Source organism: Narcine bancroftii, chromosome 14, assembly GCF_036971445.1.
Source record: "Narcine bancroftii isolate sNarBan1 chromosome 14, sNarBan1.hap1, whole genome shotgun sequence".
NCBI lineage: Eukaryota > Metazoa > Chordata > Chondrichthyes > Torpediniformes > Narcinidae > Narcine > Narcine bancroftii.
The window spans coordinates 22,841,956-22,858,950 of NC_091482.1; the positions used below are offsets into that span (position 1 = coordinate 22,841,956).

Here is a 16,995-nt window from a genome sequence, read left to right on the forward strand (position 1 = left end):
CAAACATCATCACAAGACACATGTTGGATTCTATCAGGTTTCCTGTCTGTCAGCTGCATTGGCCTGTGGACCAGACCAGGAAATCACATGAGTGCAGCAGAAGGGTGCTAATACTTTTTGAGGTTTCAATCCAAAAGAACAGTTGATGATATCTTTTGTAAAGACCAACCTTTTCAAGGTTCAGCTTGGTAATTTCCATGACGAGATGATTTCTCCCTTTTTCTTGATTACTAATACATTCTGACAGCCCAGCCACCAACATAGAAATAAATTCCCTCCCCCTCTGCCTCACTGGGGCCGCCAGTGTTCCATCTCCAGGGCTGGCTGCAACAAACCCTGCGAGTCGTCATCTGAGTCTTGTAGAAATCATTGCTGCCCAGAAGAATAAGGTCAAGGAGAAAGTAGCTGAGTACATTTGGATTAACAGTACTTGGACAATATTTGAGTATGAACTAATAAAGAGAAATTAAGCAGCTGAGAATGAAAGTTTCTGAAGTCTAGAAGAATGGAAAGTGAAGCAGGTAATATGTTTACTTGCCTTGACTGCCTAGGTGTAGAGTTGAGATTTCCAGGGGACAGCCTTTTGGGACTCAGCTGAGAAGAAACGTCTTCATCTGGGTGGTGGAAAATCTTCGGAATTGTCCACCCAGGTAGGCTGTGAACACTTAGTGCCTGGGCCTTTCCTTTTCATCACAAGACACATGTTGGATTCTATCAGGTTTCCTGTCTGTCAGCTGCATTGGCCTGTGGACCAGACCAGACCAAAAAGGATGATGTGCCTTTCGTACAGGAAATTAGTGCTGGAGTAAGAGCATTGGAATGATCGCCATTGAATACTGGGGCAGGTGTGAGGAGACAACTGATCTCTCACCAACGAGACGGGGAAATAAATTGTTGATCCTTAAGGGCCATTGGGTTTGAATCCGAGAACTCCACGTTTAACTGAGAACACCTTCACCATGTAATTGCCGAGATTAAAAACTGTGGATTATGCCAGGCAACATTGAAGGGAGGCAAATAAGTTCAAGTAAACCCCACCTTTATAACATATGAGAAACTAGAACTCCACAGATCTTCACAGATCCAAATAACTCTGAAAGAGTGGGTATGTACAATGTAGTCTTCTGAAGAATTTACTTTGAAAAGGAGTGCTGGTGCTTCGTTAGCCACGATCGCCAGGTTCATGAGGTTGATTCTTGGGATGGCGAGACTGTCATATGTTGAAAAATTGCAACGACTGGGCTCATATACACTGCAATTTAGAAGGATGAGAGGCAACCTGATTGAAAAATATGATTATGAATGGATTGGACATGGTAGAGGCAGGAAACATGTTCCCAATGTTGGGGGAGTCCAGAACCAGAGGTCGCAGTTCAAGAATAAGGGGTTGGCCATTCAGAACGGGAGTTAAGGAAAAACTTTTTCACACAGAGAGTTGTGGAAGGCTCTGCCTCAGAAGGCAGTGGAGGCCAATCATCTAGATGCTTTCATAGTGGAGTCGAGGGATACGGGGAGAAGGCAGGAATGAGGTACTGATTGTGGATGATCAGCCATGATCACAGAGAATGGCGTAAGGCCAAATGGCCTACTCCTGCACCTATTGTCAGCGAGAGATGAATGAAATTCCCCCCAAAAAGCAGCAGTTGCTTAAAATCTGAAATAAAGACAGAAAATCGCTAGAGGGTTCTGACAGACAACCTCTGACTTGAAACATTAATTTGTTCCTTTACACAGATGCTGCCTGGCTTGCTGTGTTTCTTCAGCATTTTCTATTTCTATTTCAGACTGAAGTCATTACCGAGTGCGAATCACGGGAAAGCTGTGCTCAACAGAGTGTGCATAAAACTGCAGTCTCTTTTTCTGTAAGCACATCGTCGGACACTCGAGTACAGCAGGGAATAAACATGTTGTAGGGCAATTGGAGAAACTGCCATTCAAATTCACCATGTTGCCCACTGACCTGAATTCTCTCAGTGAAAGTTATCTGGGAAGTGCCAACCTGATGCACGATAAAAGACTGAAGTTGTGAAACTGATAGGCTATTATTGACTATAGACTGGAGCACCAACAAACCTCATCGGCTGATCATGGCAGGAAGACTGGGGAGCATTGAAAGGGGTAATGGGTAGGATCGGTCTAACAATGATTTACCACACAATCCCATTGAGGACATCTTTGTTTCAGCAGACCTTGGCTGTGGGGAAGACATGCACAAGACAGCAGGAATTGAATGCTTGCTGTTTTTCTTGGCCTCATGCACTCTCCCCATCTCCCTGTAATTAGTCGAGCAACCTACCTCTCAATGCCTAATTAGCACTGCAGTGGTATTTTGCTTTTGTAACACTTAATCAAGTCAATTTAAAAACATGTTTTCAGTAAACCTTACAAGAACTTGCACCAGAAAACATTGTACACATACTCAAAGCGCTTAGTTATATGCAGTTTAATGTTTTAAAGATAATATTTTAACATCTAGATTTAAAATATTTCACAAAGTTCTCTGATATTTAAAGTTTGCTATTTATTTTGACACAACAGCTATATAGGAATATATTAATAATCCAAAATTGACATTGTGAAAATAAACCATTGATTGCAGACAGCCTCTGCATTGATTTCCTCAACTCCTCGTCTTGCAAAAACAATCTGATAATTTGTGGTTTACAGATTTCCTGTGACTGTGCATTTAGTTTGGGTTTTGATTTTCCAATCCATTCTATTGATTTTTTTTTATTGTGGAGTAACAATCTGTTACGCTCGCTCTCACCGTGTGGATATGGGGAGAAGAGTGGGTGGAGTTTGACGCATTTCAGACAATTTATTCCTTGTTCCGGTGGGGGGGGGGGGGGCGAATGTACCCTTCATTGAAAAGGAGATGGTTTCAAAAGGTGTCCAGTTTCAAGTAAAAGTTCTTCCTTGAACACCCATGTGGACCTCTTGATGACTGGAGTTGATCCAACTCAACTAGTGCAGAGGTTGAGTTCCTTCTTTGGGCATGTGCGAGTTGATTTATGTTGGTTTCTGTTCCAGCGACATCTTGATATTCTAAAAAAAACATTTGTTCCCTGATTTCAAATGTGATTTCATCCCTCTCCTCACTCTGCAACCTCCTGCAGCTTTCGAACTGCTTGAAATCTCCTCTCTTCTCCAATTCTGGCTTCCGTCACTCTTATGTTTTTCGCTTGACAACTGGTGCCCCAAACTCCTTCAAGCTCCTCCTCACAGTTTAAGATTATCATTCTATAACTTCTGATTATTTTCTTACATGGCTCAGGGTCAAGTTTTATGTCAAAGTGTACTTCGATTAAAGCATTGAGGTCCGCAAAGTGTATTATACAGTGGGGAGGGTATAGACCCAAATGCAGTTTTGTATGTTGTTTTACACCAATTTAGAAGGTTATTGAGCCTGTGGTTGTACTTTCCACTGCTGTCTCATCATGTATCAATCAGCCTCGTGTTTTAACCAAGGTATCTTCCTAGTATTGTTCAGATTTCTTATCGTTGTTCTTGCTCTTAAAATCTTAAGGCCCACACGTCATATTTAATCCTCTGCATCTCTTACTGCAGTGGAATGTGTGCGAAGTGGCAGTGCAAATGCAAATTTGGATCTTGGGAATTTCTTTCCTTTCTTGAAAGATTCAGTGCTAATGTCAAAAGATGCCATTTAAGAGGAGCCTGTTATTTTCTGAGAAGAAATGCAAATTGTTCATTCGTCACTTTTAAAGACAATCATTAAATCCTCCAGTGTTAGCAAAACCAACGAGCAATTCTCATCCTCAGCGTGGAGAACAGTCGGAAGTTGGATCGCCTTTGCCTGAAAGTTTCCATGTGCTTTGGCTAATTGGAGCTATCAAGACGATTTGATCAGTTTTCTGAGTTCCCGATTTCAAGGGACTTGAAGCAGAGGCAGGAAAATAGAGCCGAGGCCCCTGGTCTAATGGCATTCTAGAACTTGCCAAGAGGTGGAATGGCCTATCCTTGTTCCTAATTGACGATTGCTTTACATGAAGTGCAAGAGACATAAGCCTTTTTCACCTTTGCTGTTCAATGAACCAGTTCAAGAAGCCGTTTTTGCTGTTCACACTGGACCACTGAGCCCTTTCACACTCGCCACCAGACATCCCGGGGAGAGCGGTGCCTATCCTCCACTAATTTGTCCAAGGACACCCCCATGACCCTTTCACACTGGGTGAACCGACACTGTGTGCCAGTTCACCCCGGCGATGACACACCATCCCTAGGGTGACCTGCTTGCCGATTTGCGAGTGTTCACTCTGGCACGTTAAGCCATAGATGGCAGTTAGTTACTGGGGTAAAAGTGACAGGACGTTGCTGGTTATCCAAGCAATGCCATTGAGTGATAGAATTTTACAGCACAGGTACATCCTTTAGTTCATATTGTCCATGCTAACCAAGTGGTCAACCCTGAATTTGCTGCCGTTAGTTCCAAGTTAGTCCCTCTTGTCTGCATTCAGCCCCTATCCCTCTAAAGTTAACCTTTTCTATCGATTGATATGTGTCAAGATCCTTTTTTTTTTGATACTGAGATAAGCATGAAGACTAGGCTCAATCATTTCTCCAGGTCAGGAAGACTTTTACTGTTGACACCATATCTCCTGAGTTCTTGATCATATTTTGGTGTTTTACCATCAAGCAGATCAATGGTACTGAGTTTATGTTCTTTATAAGTCAGAGCTGGAAAGGATTCGAAGTACTGGGGTTTTGATTGGGTTTGGATAGGCGTGGTTGGATTAGGTCAGGTTTGGGTTAAGTACTAATTTTATACCCCAGCCGACCTTTCACAGGAAAGCCTTGTGTTTATTTCTTGTGTTGCAGCAATTGATGACCTGCTACCTTCTGATGTGAGAAAGAAGAAAGATAAATAAGAGTTGCATCAGCTAATCTCTTCATGCCAGGTTGTAGCTGTGATGTCTACTGTGAGATTTAGCTTGCTATTTCTTGCTGTCCCAACGTTGCACTAAAGGGGACAGCAACATGAATGAGATTCTATAAGGTTGATATCGCTTCTTGGCGTCCCTTTGCACAGCAGCAGCGGTGCAGCTATTGATGGCTTCAAATTCAGAGTGTAATCTGTTTCCATTTGCCCAGAATAACCAACTCTCGGTGTGAAGGATGTCTGTGCGTACCATTGCCAGTTAAATATTGAAATCCTGCTCCTTGAAATTGACTCAGTTGGTCGGGACGCAGAGGGAGACGGGGATATCTTTGGAGTGTAGAAGGATGGGAGGAAATCTAACAAAGATTATGAGAGATGTAGGGTGGACAGCCAACGCCTGTTTCCCAGGGCAGGAGGAGCAAACACCAGAGGGCCTGTATACAAAGTGAAGGAAGGGAAGCTTAGGGGAGACATGGGTGGGTAAGTTTTTTTTAAAACACAGAGAGAGTTGTGGGTGCCTGAAATGCCTTGCTAGGGATGGTGGCAGAACTGAAACATTAGGGGCACTTGAGAAACTCCTAGATGAGCACATGGATGGAAGAAAAAAAGAGGGTTATGAGGTAGGTAGGTTTTAGAACTTTTTTTAAGGAATATATGGGTCAGTGCAACATCGAGGGCAGAAGGGCCTATACTATGCTGTAGTGTTCTATGTTCTATTGAATCATTGAACAGCGGTTATAGAAGGGGAAGGGGAGTATCACCAGACGAAGGTAGAATCTTCAGGTTCAGACGATCACATTCCAATCAGAACAGGTCTGCATTGTCAGGTGGTTGCGCTGATGGACATGGAGTGAGTTGGTACTTGATACAGACAGAGTTTGACATCAGTGACATTTTGATTTGAGTGTGATTGAAAAATGCAAAACCCAGGTATTTCTGAAATTAGGTACTGTCAGTAAATCAGTGAATCACACTTCTATTAGGCTTTCTCTTTTCCCTTTTTCAAAAAGAGGAATCGGATTTCGATTGCCATCATAGTCAATTGTGCATGTAATTGAACACTATTCACAGCAGGTTTAATATTCCTTTACCTTTAACCTTGAGAAGCCAGTCTCCCTATTAAGGCCTCATGAGGCCAATAATTAATACATGAGTTTTTGTTTGAGCTATGTCTGGCTTCCTCATTGCCTGCTTCAATTTTTTTTTGTCTGTAGGGTGTGGTATTCCCCCCCCCCCCCCTCACCCCTTTCATGTGTTTTGACTGACAGATTAACTTGTATTTTGGAAGGCAAAAAGAAAACGAGGATGCTGTCAGATTTGCTTGTTTGAAAATTAGATGAAATGCCATTGTTGCTTGCAAAGGACTGCAGTTTTCAAGCGATAAGGTTCCATTTAATGAGAGGAAAGAACCCGCCTTGCAGGGGGATGATGATTTTCTTCTGTCAGGCTGGCGCTTTATCTCAGAACCTGATATGGCTGCACCCTGGCAGCGCTGATAATGGATGATCAAGGACAGTGGACCACTTCAATCGCCGCTTTGCTCTCAGAGACAACTTATCGCCCATTTCAACTGTGGGGACTGGGAAATAATTAGAAGCTAACATGTGTCTTGCAAACGGCTGTGCATCACCCACTGCCAAGCTTTTCTGCTGTTCCATTCCTGCCAGGCTGGCTCTGTCTTTGCTTTGACATAAGGCTCGGGTTCAGAAGGTTGAATTACCCATGTGAATGTAGTGGCTCCCTCAGTTAAACTAGCAGAGTCTTCGCCTCGTGTGGTCCTTTCATAATTGGGATGGAGAGAAAGGGAGAAAGCAGAGCACAGATGAAACTCGTGTTGGCTTCTAACTGGGCAGCTCCTGCTCAGAAATGAGGTTTTGCCTCATTTTGGCTCGAAAAATCATGATTACATTTAACTGCTGTTTTGGTTCCTCTCAGAAATACAGTGTTGTAGGCCAAAAAGCCTTTGAAAAGGCAATCGGGTGTTTTGCATCCGGAAGGGTGTACGAAAGGAGGATTTAGCCTGCTCATTTTTGGGCCGCACTCAGTTGAACAGAGCTATGTTGTCATCACGTGAGGCCTCAAAGGCCCACTCCTCTTAGAAGTCAGGAAGCAACTAAATGTATATTACAGTTGCATTGTAGAGATGGGGTGCAAGGGAGAAGGGAGAGCCCCAAAATTTGTGTATTTATGCCAGGAAGGTGGTCTTGTGCACTGGGAGGTCACATGTAATACTCAAGAGCCATCAGGTTGCCTACGTTGTGGCTTGTGAGAGTATAAACCAATGGATTATGAGGGAATGTCGCAACTGACAAGATCCTAGCATGGATGGCGTGGCGGTTAGTGCAATGCTGTTACAGCCCCAGTGATCAGGACCAGAGTTCGAATCCTGTGCTGTCTATGGAGTTTGTACATTCTTCTAATATCTGCGTGGGTTTTCCCCGGGAGGTTCTGGTTTCCTCCCACCATTTGAAACGTACTGGGGGTTGTAGGTTCATCAGGTGTAATTGGGCGGGACGGGCTCATGTGCTGAAATGTCCTGCTACCGTGCTGCGTGTCTAAATTTAAATTTAAAAAAACAATTAGATATATAAAAATGTCAAGATACATTACTAAAGACTGGTCTTCCATTCAAGCACACTTGTGCTCAGACCCACAGAGGCTGTTATTTCATTCACACCACACCCTCACTCCACTGTTGACCTTTTCATCTCCACTCCCCATGCTGTGGTCAATCTTCCAAATGAGGAATAATGAAGAGGGGCTAGGTATAGTAGAATCTGGGCAATGAAGAAAAGATGAGGCATGCTGATGCATTGAACACAAGAGTTGGTGAGACTGCAGTTGTCATGAGGTCGCCATGTTCACAAGATATAGGAGTAGCAGTTAGCCCATCGCATCTGCTCTACCGTGCTAATCATGAGGTGATTCATCCTCCCACTCAGCCCCACTCCCCGGCTTTCTCTCCCCAACCCTTGATGGCCTGACTAATCAAATGCCTGTCAAACTCTGCCTTAAATAAAGAATAAGGAGAATGTGAGTAATTCAGAGAGGGGTCGGAAAAGATTCACAAGGGATGTTGCCTGGACTGAAGTTACAAGGAGAGACTGGAGCACAGGAGGCCAAGGAGAGAACTTGCAGAGGTTTATAAAACTATGAGGGGCATAAACTGGTTAAGTAGTCGCAGTCTTTCTCCCCTGGAAGGGGAGTGTCAAACAAGGGGCCATAGGTTTAAGAGAGAGGGAAATGTTGAAGGGGGTCTGAGGGGCACCTTTTTCACACAGAGGTAAAGGTTCCATTATTGTCATGTAATATTACATTTAGAATGTAACATGCATGAAATTCTTTTACTTTTGTCTTTCGTAAGCTAGACAAGAGTGTTGCTACTTTGTCCAGAGCCCCTCACAGAAACCCACAGCACCTGGTCTCCCCTCCAGATACTGACCAGTTTTTTGTGCCAGGGTACAGTCACAAGATTTAAAAAATATATTTGGACATGTACATGGATAGGAAGGGTTTAGAAATATGGAGGCAATTGGACAAGCTTAAATTGGCACCTTGGTCAAAATGAATTAGTCAGACCGAAGGGCCAATTTTCATGTACACTTGTCCATTTAGAATCGAAATGGATGAAATAAAGGATACTATGTGTCATAGTCCAGTGGTTCTCATCCAGTGTGCCATGGCCCACTGATGGGTCACAGTGTCTTATCCACGCAGGTCTTCAAAAATATTAAATAAAAACTTTAGATTAGGTAAAGATGTTTCTTGCAGAGCTGCCTTTGACTCGAAAATATTGCTCAGTCTTTGCCACTAGTGGGCCATGGCATATGAGGCCGGAAGCCTGTTGGGCCTGAGACTGTAAAAGGTTGAGAACCACTGACGTAGAGCGAGGCAGCAGGAAATAGGAGGGAGATCTTCACCCAGCGAGGGACACTTGTGAGTTCCGTGTGTCGTTGGTTGGGAGCAACTGACCATTTCCTCATGGGCCAAAGGGCTCCATTCCCTTTGATTTGATCACCAACCAGTATAATTAGTGCCATTTATGCTGCTAAAGTGGCAGCTGTCCCCTGTCCTGTTTTGCATTGAGTGAAGTCCCAGAAAGTGAGGAAACAGAACAGAGGGGAGAGGGATAGCAACAAAGATGAAGGGCACCATGAGGGAGGAGCAGGATCCTTCAGGGTGATGCCTTTCATGTGGAGAATCACCCGATCAAAGGAATTTGACATGGGGGCTCACCAATCAATGGGCCCACTCGCTACCCCGAAGGTCTTAAATTAAGTCCACAGCTTGGATGTTTAGGAGTTGATGGCCTCAAGGTCTGTTAGATGTACCTCAATAAATGAAGGAGATGGGTAATGAGGAAGCTCATGCCTGATCCCTTGCTGGGAATCAGTAACTTGTCCTATCGCCCCCATTGCTTGTGGCAATTGCTGCAGCGCAGATGTAGTTGGAAGCCTTCCCATATCAGGGGATACTTTTACGTAGCTCTCCCTCATCCAACTGGAGCTCAGGTGTCTGCCACACAGGGGCAACTCAAAAGTTCTGAGAGAGCGGTGTTATGGAGCTAGGGAGCAGTTTGATGTCTTTATTGAGCAGAGAGGTTTCATTCAACCAGCAGAGTATGTTCTCAGTGGAGACAGGTATGCAACCAATGGGTGCCGCAGATTAAAAGGACTGCTGCATGTCAGTAGCTAGCTGTTCTCCACTCAGTGATGGCCAGCCACACAGAGGTATAGCATGCAGGAATTTGTCCCTCTTCTGCAGGAGAACTGACACGCCCTGGCTCCCAAGCTTGCATGGGCTGTGCCAAGAGAAACAGTTCTGTGGAGCTTGAAGGCTGGCTTGGCTTGGCTTGAAACTGATGGAAGGGTCTCAGTACCTGAGCTCCATCATTGTATCTCGCCCCCACCCCCCCACCTCCCCCCTTCCCAAGAGAGTACCTGGTGTGGCGGTTCGGCACCTTGGTGTCCCTCCTCAAGAGGAGACTCCCACCGCAGCCTCACATGCTCAACCCTGCCCCACAAGCAACCGTTCTAGATTGCATCCATTGAATCCAAGCAGCAGTCTGAAGTTGACTCGTCTTGGGCGAGTAAGTCACCAGGGACATCTGGGCAGTCGAGGGACATGGGGACTGGCTTCCTGCAAAGGAGCATTGTAATCTAACACTAGTGCATTGAAACCCATTCATGTTCAACAAACAGGAAAGGCGCTGGGGTCGGAGAAATTAAGACAAATACAGTGATTTTCTACTTGTGTATTATTTGTTATCATTTTGTTACAAATAATTCACAAGATAATCGAATTATTTAAGATAAAACATTGCATTTATTTGTGCAGAGATAAAAGACACTTGTAGCAACGTTGGGCATTGATCTGTAATCTCTCACATAGAAAGGTTGTTGATTGGATGCATGTTTGGTTAACATGCTTGACAATAACCTGGATTGATGCAATGACCCCTTCAAAATTATTGCCCCACTGTAGCAGATAACATGATCTGGAATACAGGTATGCGCTGCGTACCGTCCACGAGACGTTCTGTGAAACTGGGTGTTACGTGAAGTGGACATTGTGCGAACACCACATTACTGTATATACTTAGCAAAACTAAATGGGACACTGAACCTATGATAAATTAAACTGGTTAAATTTTTTTCACCTTTTAAACTTTTATGCAAACACTTTATTAGCCTATATTAAACAATTTAACAAAGAAGCTGTTCTCAAAGAGTTTCAGATCGAATAAACCTCCACTGATGAAATGTCGCTCTGTAAACGCCCTGAAGGGCCCGGCTGAAACACTTCTTGGGGAGGTGTTGGCTTCTTCGAGATTATGGTTTTTAGTTTTCTTTTACTTCATAATTTTTTTAAATATGTAGCAAACACTGCATGTGCATTCCTCTCTATCAGTGAAAAGCGTTCAATGTTTGGGTCCATTTCTTCAGGACACTGCTATGGTCTGCAAAGAATTTGGTTAAAACTCCTTAACAGTGAACCTCTTCTGCACCTGTTCTTCTCCTTCTGCAGTTTCATTTTCCCTCCCCTCTTCTTCAGTTCCCGTTACGTCCCGTTCTCTGATTGGGATTCCTGACTGAACTCCATCATAACCCTATCAGACCATGGAGGACAGATGTGGGAAAGCCGCAGCGGGAGAGAGAGAGAGAGAGAGAGAGAGAGAGAGAGAGAGAGAGAGAGAGAGAGAGAGAGGGATCGGGGGAGGGAGAGCGGGGAGGGAGAGCGGGGGAGGGAGAGCGGGAGAGGGAGAGCGGGGGAGGGAGAGCGGGAGAGGGAGAGCGGGAGAGGGAGAGCGGGAGAGGGAGAGCGGGAGAGGGAGAGCGGGAGAGGGAGAGCGGGAGAGGGAGAGCGGGCGAGGGAGAGCGGGAGAGGGAGAGCGGGAGCGGGAGAGGGAGAGAGGGAGAGCGGGAGAGGGAGAGCGGGAGAGGGGGAGCGGGGGAGGGGGAGCGGGGGAGGGGAAGCGGGGGAGGGGGGGAGGGGGAGCGGGGGAGGGGGAGCGGGGGAGGGGGAGCGGGGGAGGGGGAGCGGGGGAGGGGGAGAGGGGAGAGAGGGGGAGAGAGAGAGAGACAGAGAAAATAAATAGCAATAAATAGCAATAGCAGACAATTTTTAAGCAGGGTGGGAAAAATTGGTAGCGCTATAGCAATGGGGGACCTAACTTCCAGAATGCCGTGCGGCAGAGAAACCCCTCCGTACAAGTAGCCGTGCATACAGCCTTTTCTCTGCTGCATGGCATTCTGGGAATTCAGGTCCCCCATCACTTTTTCCCATGGTATTCATAAATTATAGCACCACCCAGCTTTCCCATACTGCTTAAAAATTGTCCTCTATTGCTAGCACTTTCCCACGATCCCTTTTTAAAGGTTTATATAGGAGGGCTCAGATTGTGCTGTACATAAAGCTTAATAATGTTATAATGAGGCATGATTCATTTTCTTTGAATGTTCGATCACAATACATTGATCAGGATTTAGGGCAGGTCCATCATCGCTTGATGCATCATGACATCACCGGTAGAGGTAGATCTGTCCTAATCCAGGGGATGGCTCCTTGCAAGTGTGAAAGTGTTCATTGTCCCACTTAGGAGTGGTCAAGTGTGAAAAGCCAAACCCCCATTCCTATCCCAGGACACTGAACGGCCAATTTAATGGGATGCAAGTGTGAAAGGGGCTTATGATGACTGGGCCTTGTTCCATTATTATTTTCAGTGTGTTGTAAGTATTTCTTGACCAAAAGCTTCCAGCAATTTCTGCCCTGCTGATGTCGGGCTGCATTGCTCTCTTACCTCCGTCCCTCCTTAAACAGGTGCTCCTTTCCAATCTGTGGAAAGTGTCCCAGCATATCAAGATGGCAAGAGATGCTTTGCCATCTCCTTCAAAATCTGGGGTTAAAAAATGGGTGGTGATCAATCCAGTTTCTCGGCTCCCACTTCTTGTGTTGGGAAAATGTGTCTCATTTAAAAGAAATCGCTCTGAAATTCTGAGAGAGACCATCAAGGAGTTGCTTGAAGAGGTATGAAAGAACAGTGTTCTTTTGGACCAGACTTTAATTCTGGAATTGACTAATCTGGGTTAGGTTGAAAGTGAATACAGTTTTTTCCCCCCCCAAAAAATGCTTTATTCACAATAAATTATATACAATACAGGAAAAAAACTAATCAAGACTTTGATATTCATGGTTTCAATCATATCAGATAAATTATTTACAATACAAGAAAAATCTGTTCAAAACTTCAATGTACATTTCATATTTTGCATTCTTCTCTTAATACTTTGTGACCACTGCTGTGACACCTGGTTGATTCTGCCCCCCCCCCTTTATTGGTTGAGGGGATTCCCCTCCCCTCAGAGTCAGCCCAGTAATGGCAAGGCTCTTAAGCTACGCTCCTTCCCCACACCACCCTTGCGTTGGCTGCACGAAGTCTCAGCGCATCCCTCCACACGTGCTCCTGTAGCCTGGAATGCGCCAGTCAGCAGCATTCCCGGATCGACATCTTAGCATGCCAAAAGATCAACAGGCTTTGGGCCGTCCAAAGGGCGTCCATCCTTCAGCGAGTTGATGGTCTTCCAGCAGTTCTGGATGTCAGACTCAGAGGGTGTCTCCAGGAACAGTCAATTGTTCTGTCACGTTGCTGGAAGTATGGGAGAGTGATGAAATTGTGACTGACGTGCGTAAAGTCTGCCGAGTTGATTACAGCTCAGTGTTTCAATAAAAAGATTTTACTTTGGAGATTATGGATGCTTTGAGCACTTTCCAAATAAGGTTAAAAAATGGTGGAATTCGCATCTCTGGGCGTGGAATGTTTTGCTGTCCGATAAAAGGCTTCCGAGACCAAAATGTTATGTGAGTGTCCAAACAAAAAAGAAAGTCACTCATTAAAACAAAATGTGAGAAGATCATATTTTTACACTCCATGTTTGGACATTGATGTTCAGTACACATTTAAGATTTGACCTGCACAAAAGGGGTTTTAAACAAATACTCTGGCTCTATCTTGTGGAGGGTTCAAGTAATTACATTGACATATTCATGCAGTTTTCTTGAAAACAATAAAGCTTCAGTCCTTAAAATTGTAATCTAACTTTTCCTTTTGATGTTTTGCTCTAGGTTTCGGATGCCACTTCTGAGAAACTTTTCAATACGACCACAAGCAAAGGTAGGCCCCATCCCAACCTCTCTTCAGTTGTCTCCTGCACAGGCCTTCTGACCTTGAGCCATATGTAAAGTGGCACTTTTAAGCTGCTAATTGCAGTGAAAAGCTTTTTAGCTTTGAGTATTCCATTTTGGGTTGCTGCCAGAATGAAAGAAGCCGACCAGCGAATCAACATTCCTCCTTCATTGCCGGTAACCAGGGTGAAAGGCTCTCTAGTTGTTGAAGCAAAGGATGATTGATTAACAAAAGGCCTTTCCTCTTGCCCTCGCTTTCTTTCTGGATTTGAATGTATTTCCCACATTCTCATCTTTGTTTACTCATACAGTTTGATTTGTGCCATCCATTTAGTTGTGAATAGCCATGCTTGACAGAGGTTCTTTATCTCCTTGCAACGTTTTTGAAGTGATTTAGTTCCTGTGATAGGATTAAGGTTTCTTTGTGGAACCTTAAATCAACAACAGCTTTTCATATATAAAAACATTTCCAGGGAGCACAACACAAATAGTCCTTTGGTGTCTTTCCCTCTGCCCTCATTTCCATGAAAATAACCCCATTTTCTCTCCTCATGAGTGTTTTCTTCATGTCATATGTTAATTTGTGTTGCCAGCAGGAGTGACAAGAGATAAATGTTAATGCAGGTGATGGAGACTTAGGCTGTTGGTATTTTTATTGGGAGGGGAGGGAAAGGGGGAGGGGGTGGGGAGATGAACAAATGTGCTGGAACTGTTTTGTTCTGGGGAATTTGTATTCACTCTCCCAAACATCGAAGAAATCGCCCATGAAAGGAGGTGTTTTTTTTGGTGAAGAATAGCTGCTTCAAGCCAGGTGCATGAGAGAACCATATTTTGTAATTGGGACCATTTTCTTAGATGTATGTTATGTTTAAACTTTCAAACACTAGGAATACTTTCTTGTCTGGTGTTGTTTTGTTTAAATACATTGATATTATTCACATTAAAGCTGTGACTTCCATTCAACATTGATTTTAAAATGTGTAAATGGAAGGAGTTGTGGGGGGAGGAAGAGATGAATCTTATATCCCAGTGTTATGATTGACCTTAATTCTACCATCGAATGCCTGGATCCATTTCTACTGTTACATTCATTGGTGCTTTGTTGTTGATTCCCTTTTTTGTAATGACCTAATTTCTTGTGGGTTTCATTGTGTCCAAAGTATTTGTAATTGGAGCTTAAAAGAGATACTTGGCCACCTCTATTTTCAGTATCTTATCTGTTTGCCACAGTTGGGTGCAAGTTAATCAAAACTGGAACCTCAATCTAAGTTCTATCTTGGCCTTCTTGCTGAAGGCTGACTTTATCTTTAGAGACTTGCCCTGGTGTCAGTTGTTTATATGTGTAAGCTGAAACAATAAGTAGCAATGGGGTATGTGGCCAGACGAAGTGCGCCAGTTAAACTCAATCTGTTGTCATCTGTTGCTTAGTTTATCTTGCCCCGAGTCAAAAGATTATGAGTTCTTCCCATTCCGGAGACCCAAAAGCCCCTTTCACATTTGCAATTGGCATTTAAAGTGTCTAGTGTGAAAGGAAAATTGTCTCAATGCTGACGTCAGATGACATCATCTCATGCCAGGGATTGCCTTGACTCCTAGTACAAGCCCCAGTGTCTGCAGATGCGTTGCATCAGGCAAGTGTGAAATGGGCTATTGCATTGTGGTATTGAAATATCCCAAGTTTTTGCGTGAGTGGAGGAACATGAAGGAAGAAAAGATTAAAATGAAGGTATAAACTTTGCTGTGGGAAAGTTGCAGCAGGAGAGAGAGAGAGAGAGAGAGAGAGGAAATAAATAGCAATAGCGGACACTTTTTAAACAGCATGGGAAAGTTGGTAGGGCTATAACGCACAATTTAAAAAGACCATTGGAAAAAGCGATGGTGGACCTGACTTCCCAGAATGCTGTGCAGTGCAACCCCCTCCATGAGTGCTCCGTGCATGCAGCTGTGCATACAGCCCTTTCTCTGCCGTAGGTCTGCCATCACTTTATCCCTCGGTATTTCTATATTGTGTGTCATAATGCTACCAACTTTCCAACCCTGTTTAAAAATTGTCCGCTATTGCTATTTATTGCTAGCACTTTCCCACGGTCCCTTATAAAGGTTTAAATAGGGGTCGACACAACAACAACATGGGCTGAAGGGCACATATTGTGTTATATATAAAGCTTAATTATGTTATAATTAAGCATGATTAATTTTGTTCGAACATAAGATCATAATACATTGATCAGGATATAGGGCAGGTCCACCATGATGCTTGATGCATCATGTATTCACCAGTAGAAGGTAGATCAGTCCTAATCCAGGGGATGGCTCCTTGGAAGTGTGAAAGCATTCAGTGTCCCAGTTAGGAGTGGTCAAGTGTGAAAAGCCAAACCCCCATTCCTATCCCAGGACATTGGTCAACTGATATAGTTGGATGCAAGTGTGAAAAGCATCTAAATGTAAAAACCTTGGCAGATGTGGCTTTTTTTTTAATGCTTGTGGCATGGTTGATCTCGTATGATGTGCTGGGATGTTAAAGCAAGGTCCTGCCTAAGCCATGGCAGAAGATTTTGCACTATTTTAAAGAGCAGGGATGTTGTGGCTAATTTTATCTCACCTCCAACATCACCAGTGTGGATTTTCTGGTAATTATCAGATTGTTGTTTGTGAGATTCTGCTAATTGCCTGTCACATATCCTGCTGTGCACCAATGTCTTCTTTTCAAAAGTACATAGGGTGTCTGCAAAGTACATTTGATGTTCTGATATAAATGCAGGTCCTTTAATTCAAAGGATGCCTGCAAAAGCATTCCTTTAACATGGGTCACAGATGGTAATCATGGACGAGAACTCTGGTTTATTCTTTTAGCCCATGCGATAATACTCTAATTGTGTCTTCACACAGCCTGGCTAAACTCAATTAACTTGGTATTGTGTAAGATTAAAACAACAGGACTTTACTGCTCCATATAACTCACCATGACTTGCTCCCACACACACCACAATTAACAAGGGATTGTAAACCACCTGGGAAACAAAAAACTGGTTTGCAAATTGTAAAATAAATGCAGGAAAGTGTGCATTTTTATTTCTGATTTAAGAAGGTGAGATTTCAGTTAAAAATGTTTATTTGTTTTATATACAGTGTCTTCATAATGTTTGGGACAGACTTTTTTTTCCCCCTTTATTTGCCCCTGTGCTCCACCATTTAAAATTTATAATCAAACAATTCACATGTAATTAAAGACAACATTGCTGATTTTATTCAAGGTTATTTGTGTACATTTTGGTTTGACCATGTAGAAATTGCAGCTCTTTTTATATATGGTCTTCCCCCCCCCCCATTTCTGGGCACCACAATGTTTGGGACATTGGCTTCGCAGATGTTTGTGAGTACTCAGGTACGTTAAATTGCTTTATTGGTGGAGGTGT

General features: G+C 43.7%; 1 protein-coding gene across 9 annotated transcripts in view; it reads left to right on the plus strand.

Moving 5' to 3' along the window:
• Positions 1 to 16,995, plus strand: part of auts2a (activator of transcription and developmental regulator AUTS2 a) — a 1,173,696-nt gene that overhangs the window by 997,975 nt on the left and 158,726 nt on the right. For all 9 annotated transcript variants that reach the window (XM_069911140.1, XM_069911145.1, XM_069911143.1 and 6 more), the window contains one exon: positions 13,520 to 13,568. In XM_069911140.1, the coding sequence (XP_069767241.1) occupies positions 13,520 to 13,568 (49 nt within the window). The remainder of the gene's footprint in view (positions 1 to 13,519; positions 13,569 to 16,995) is intronic.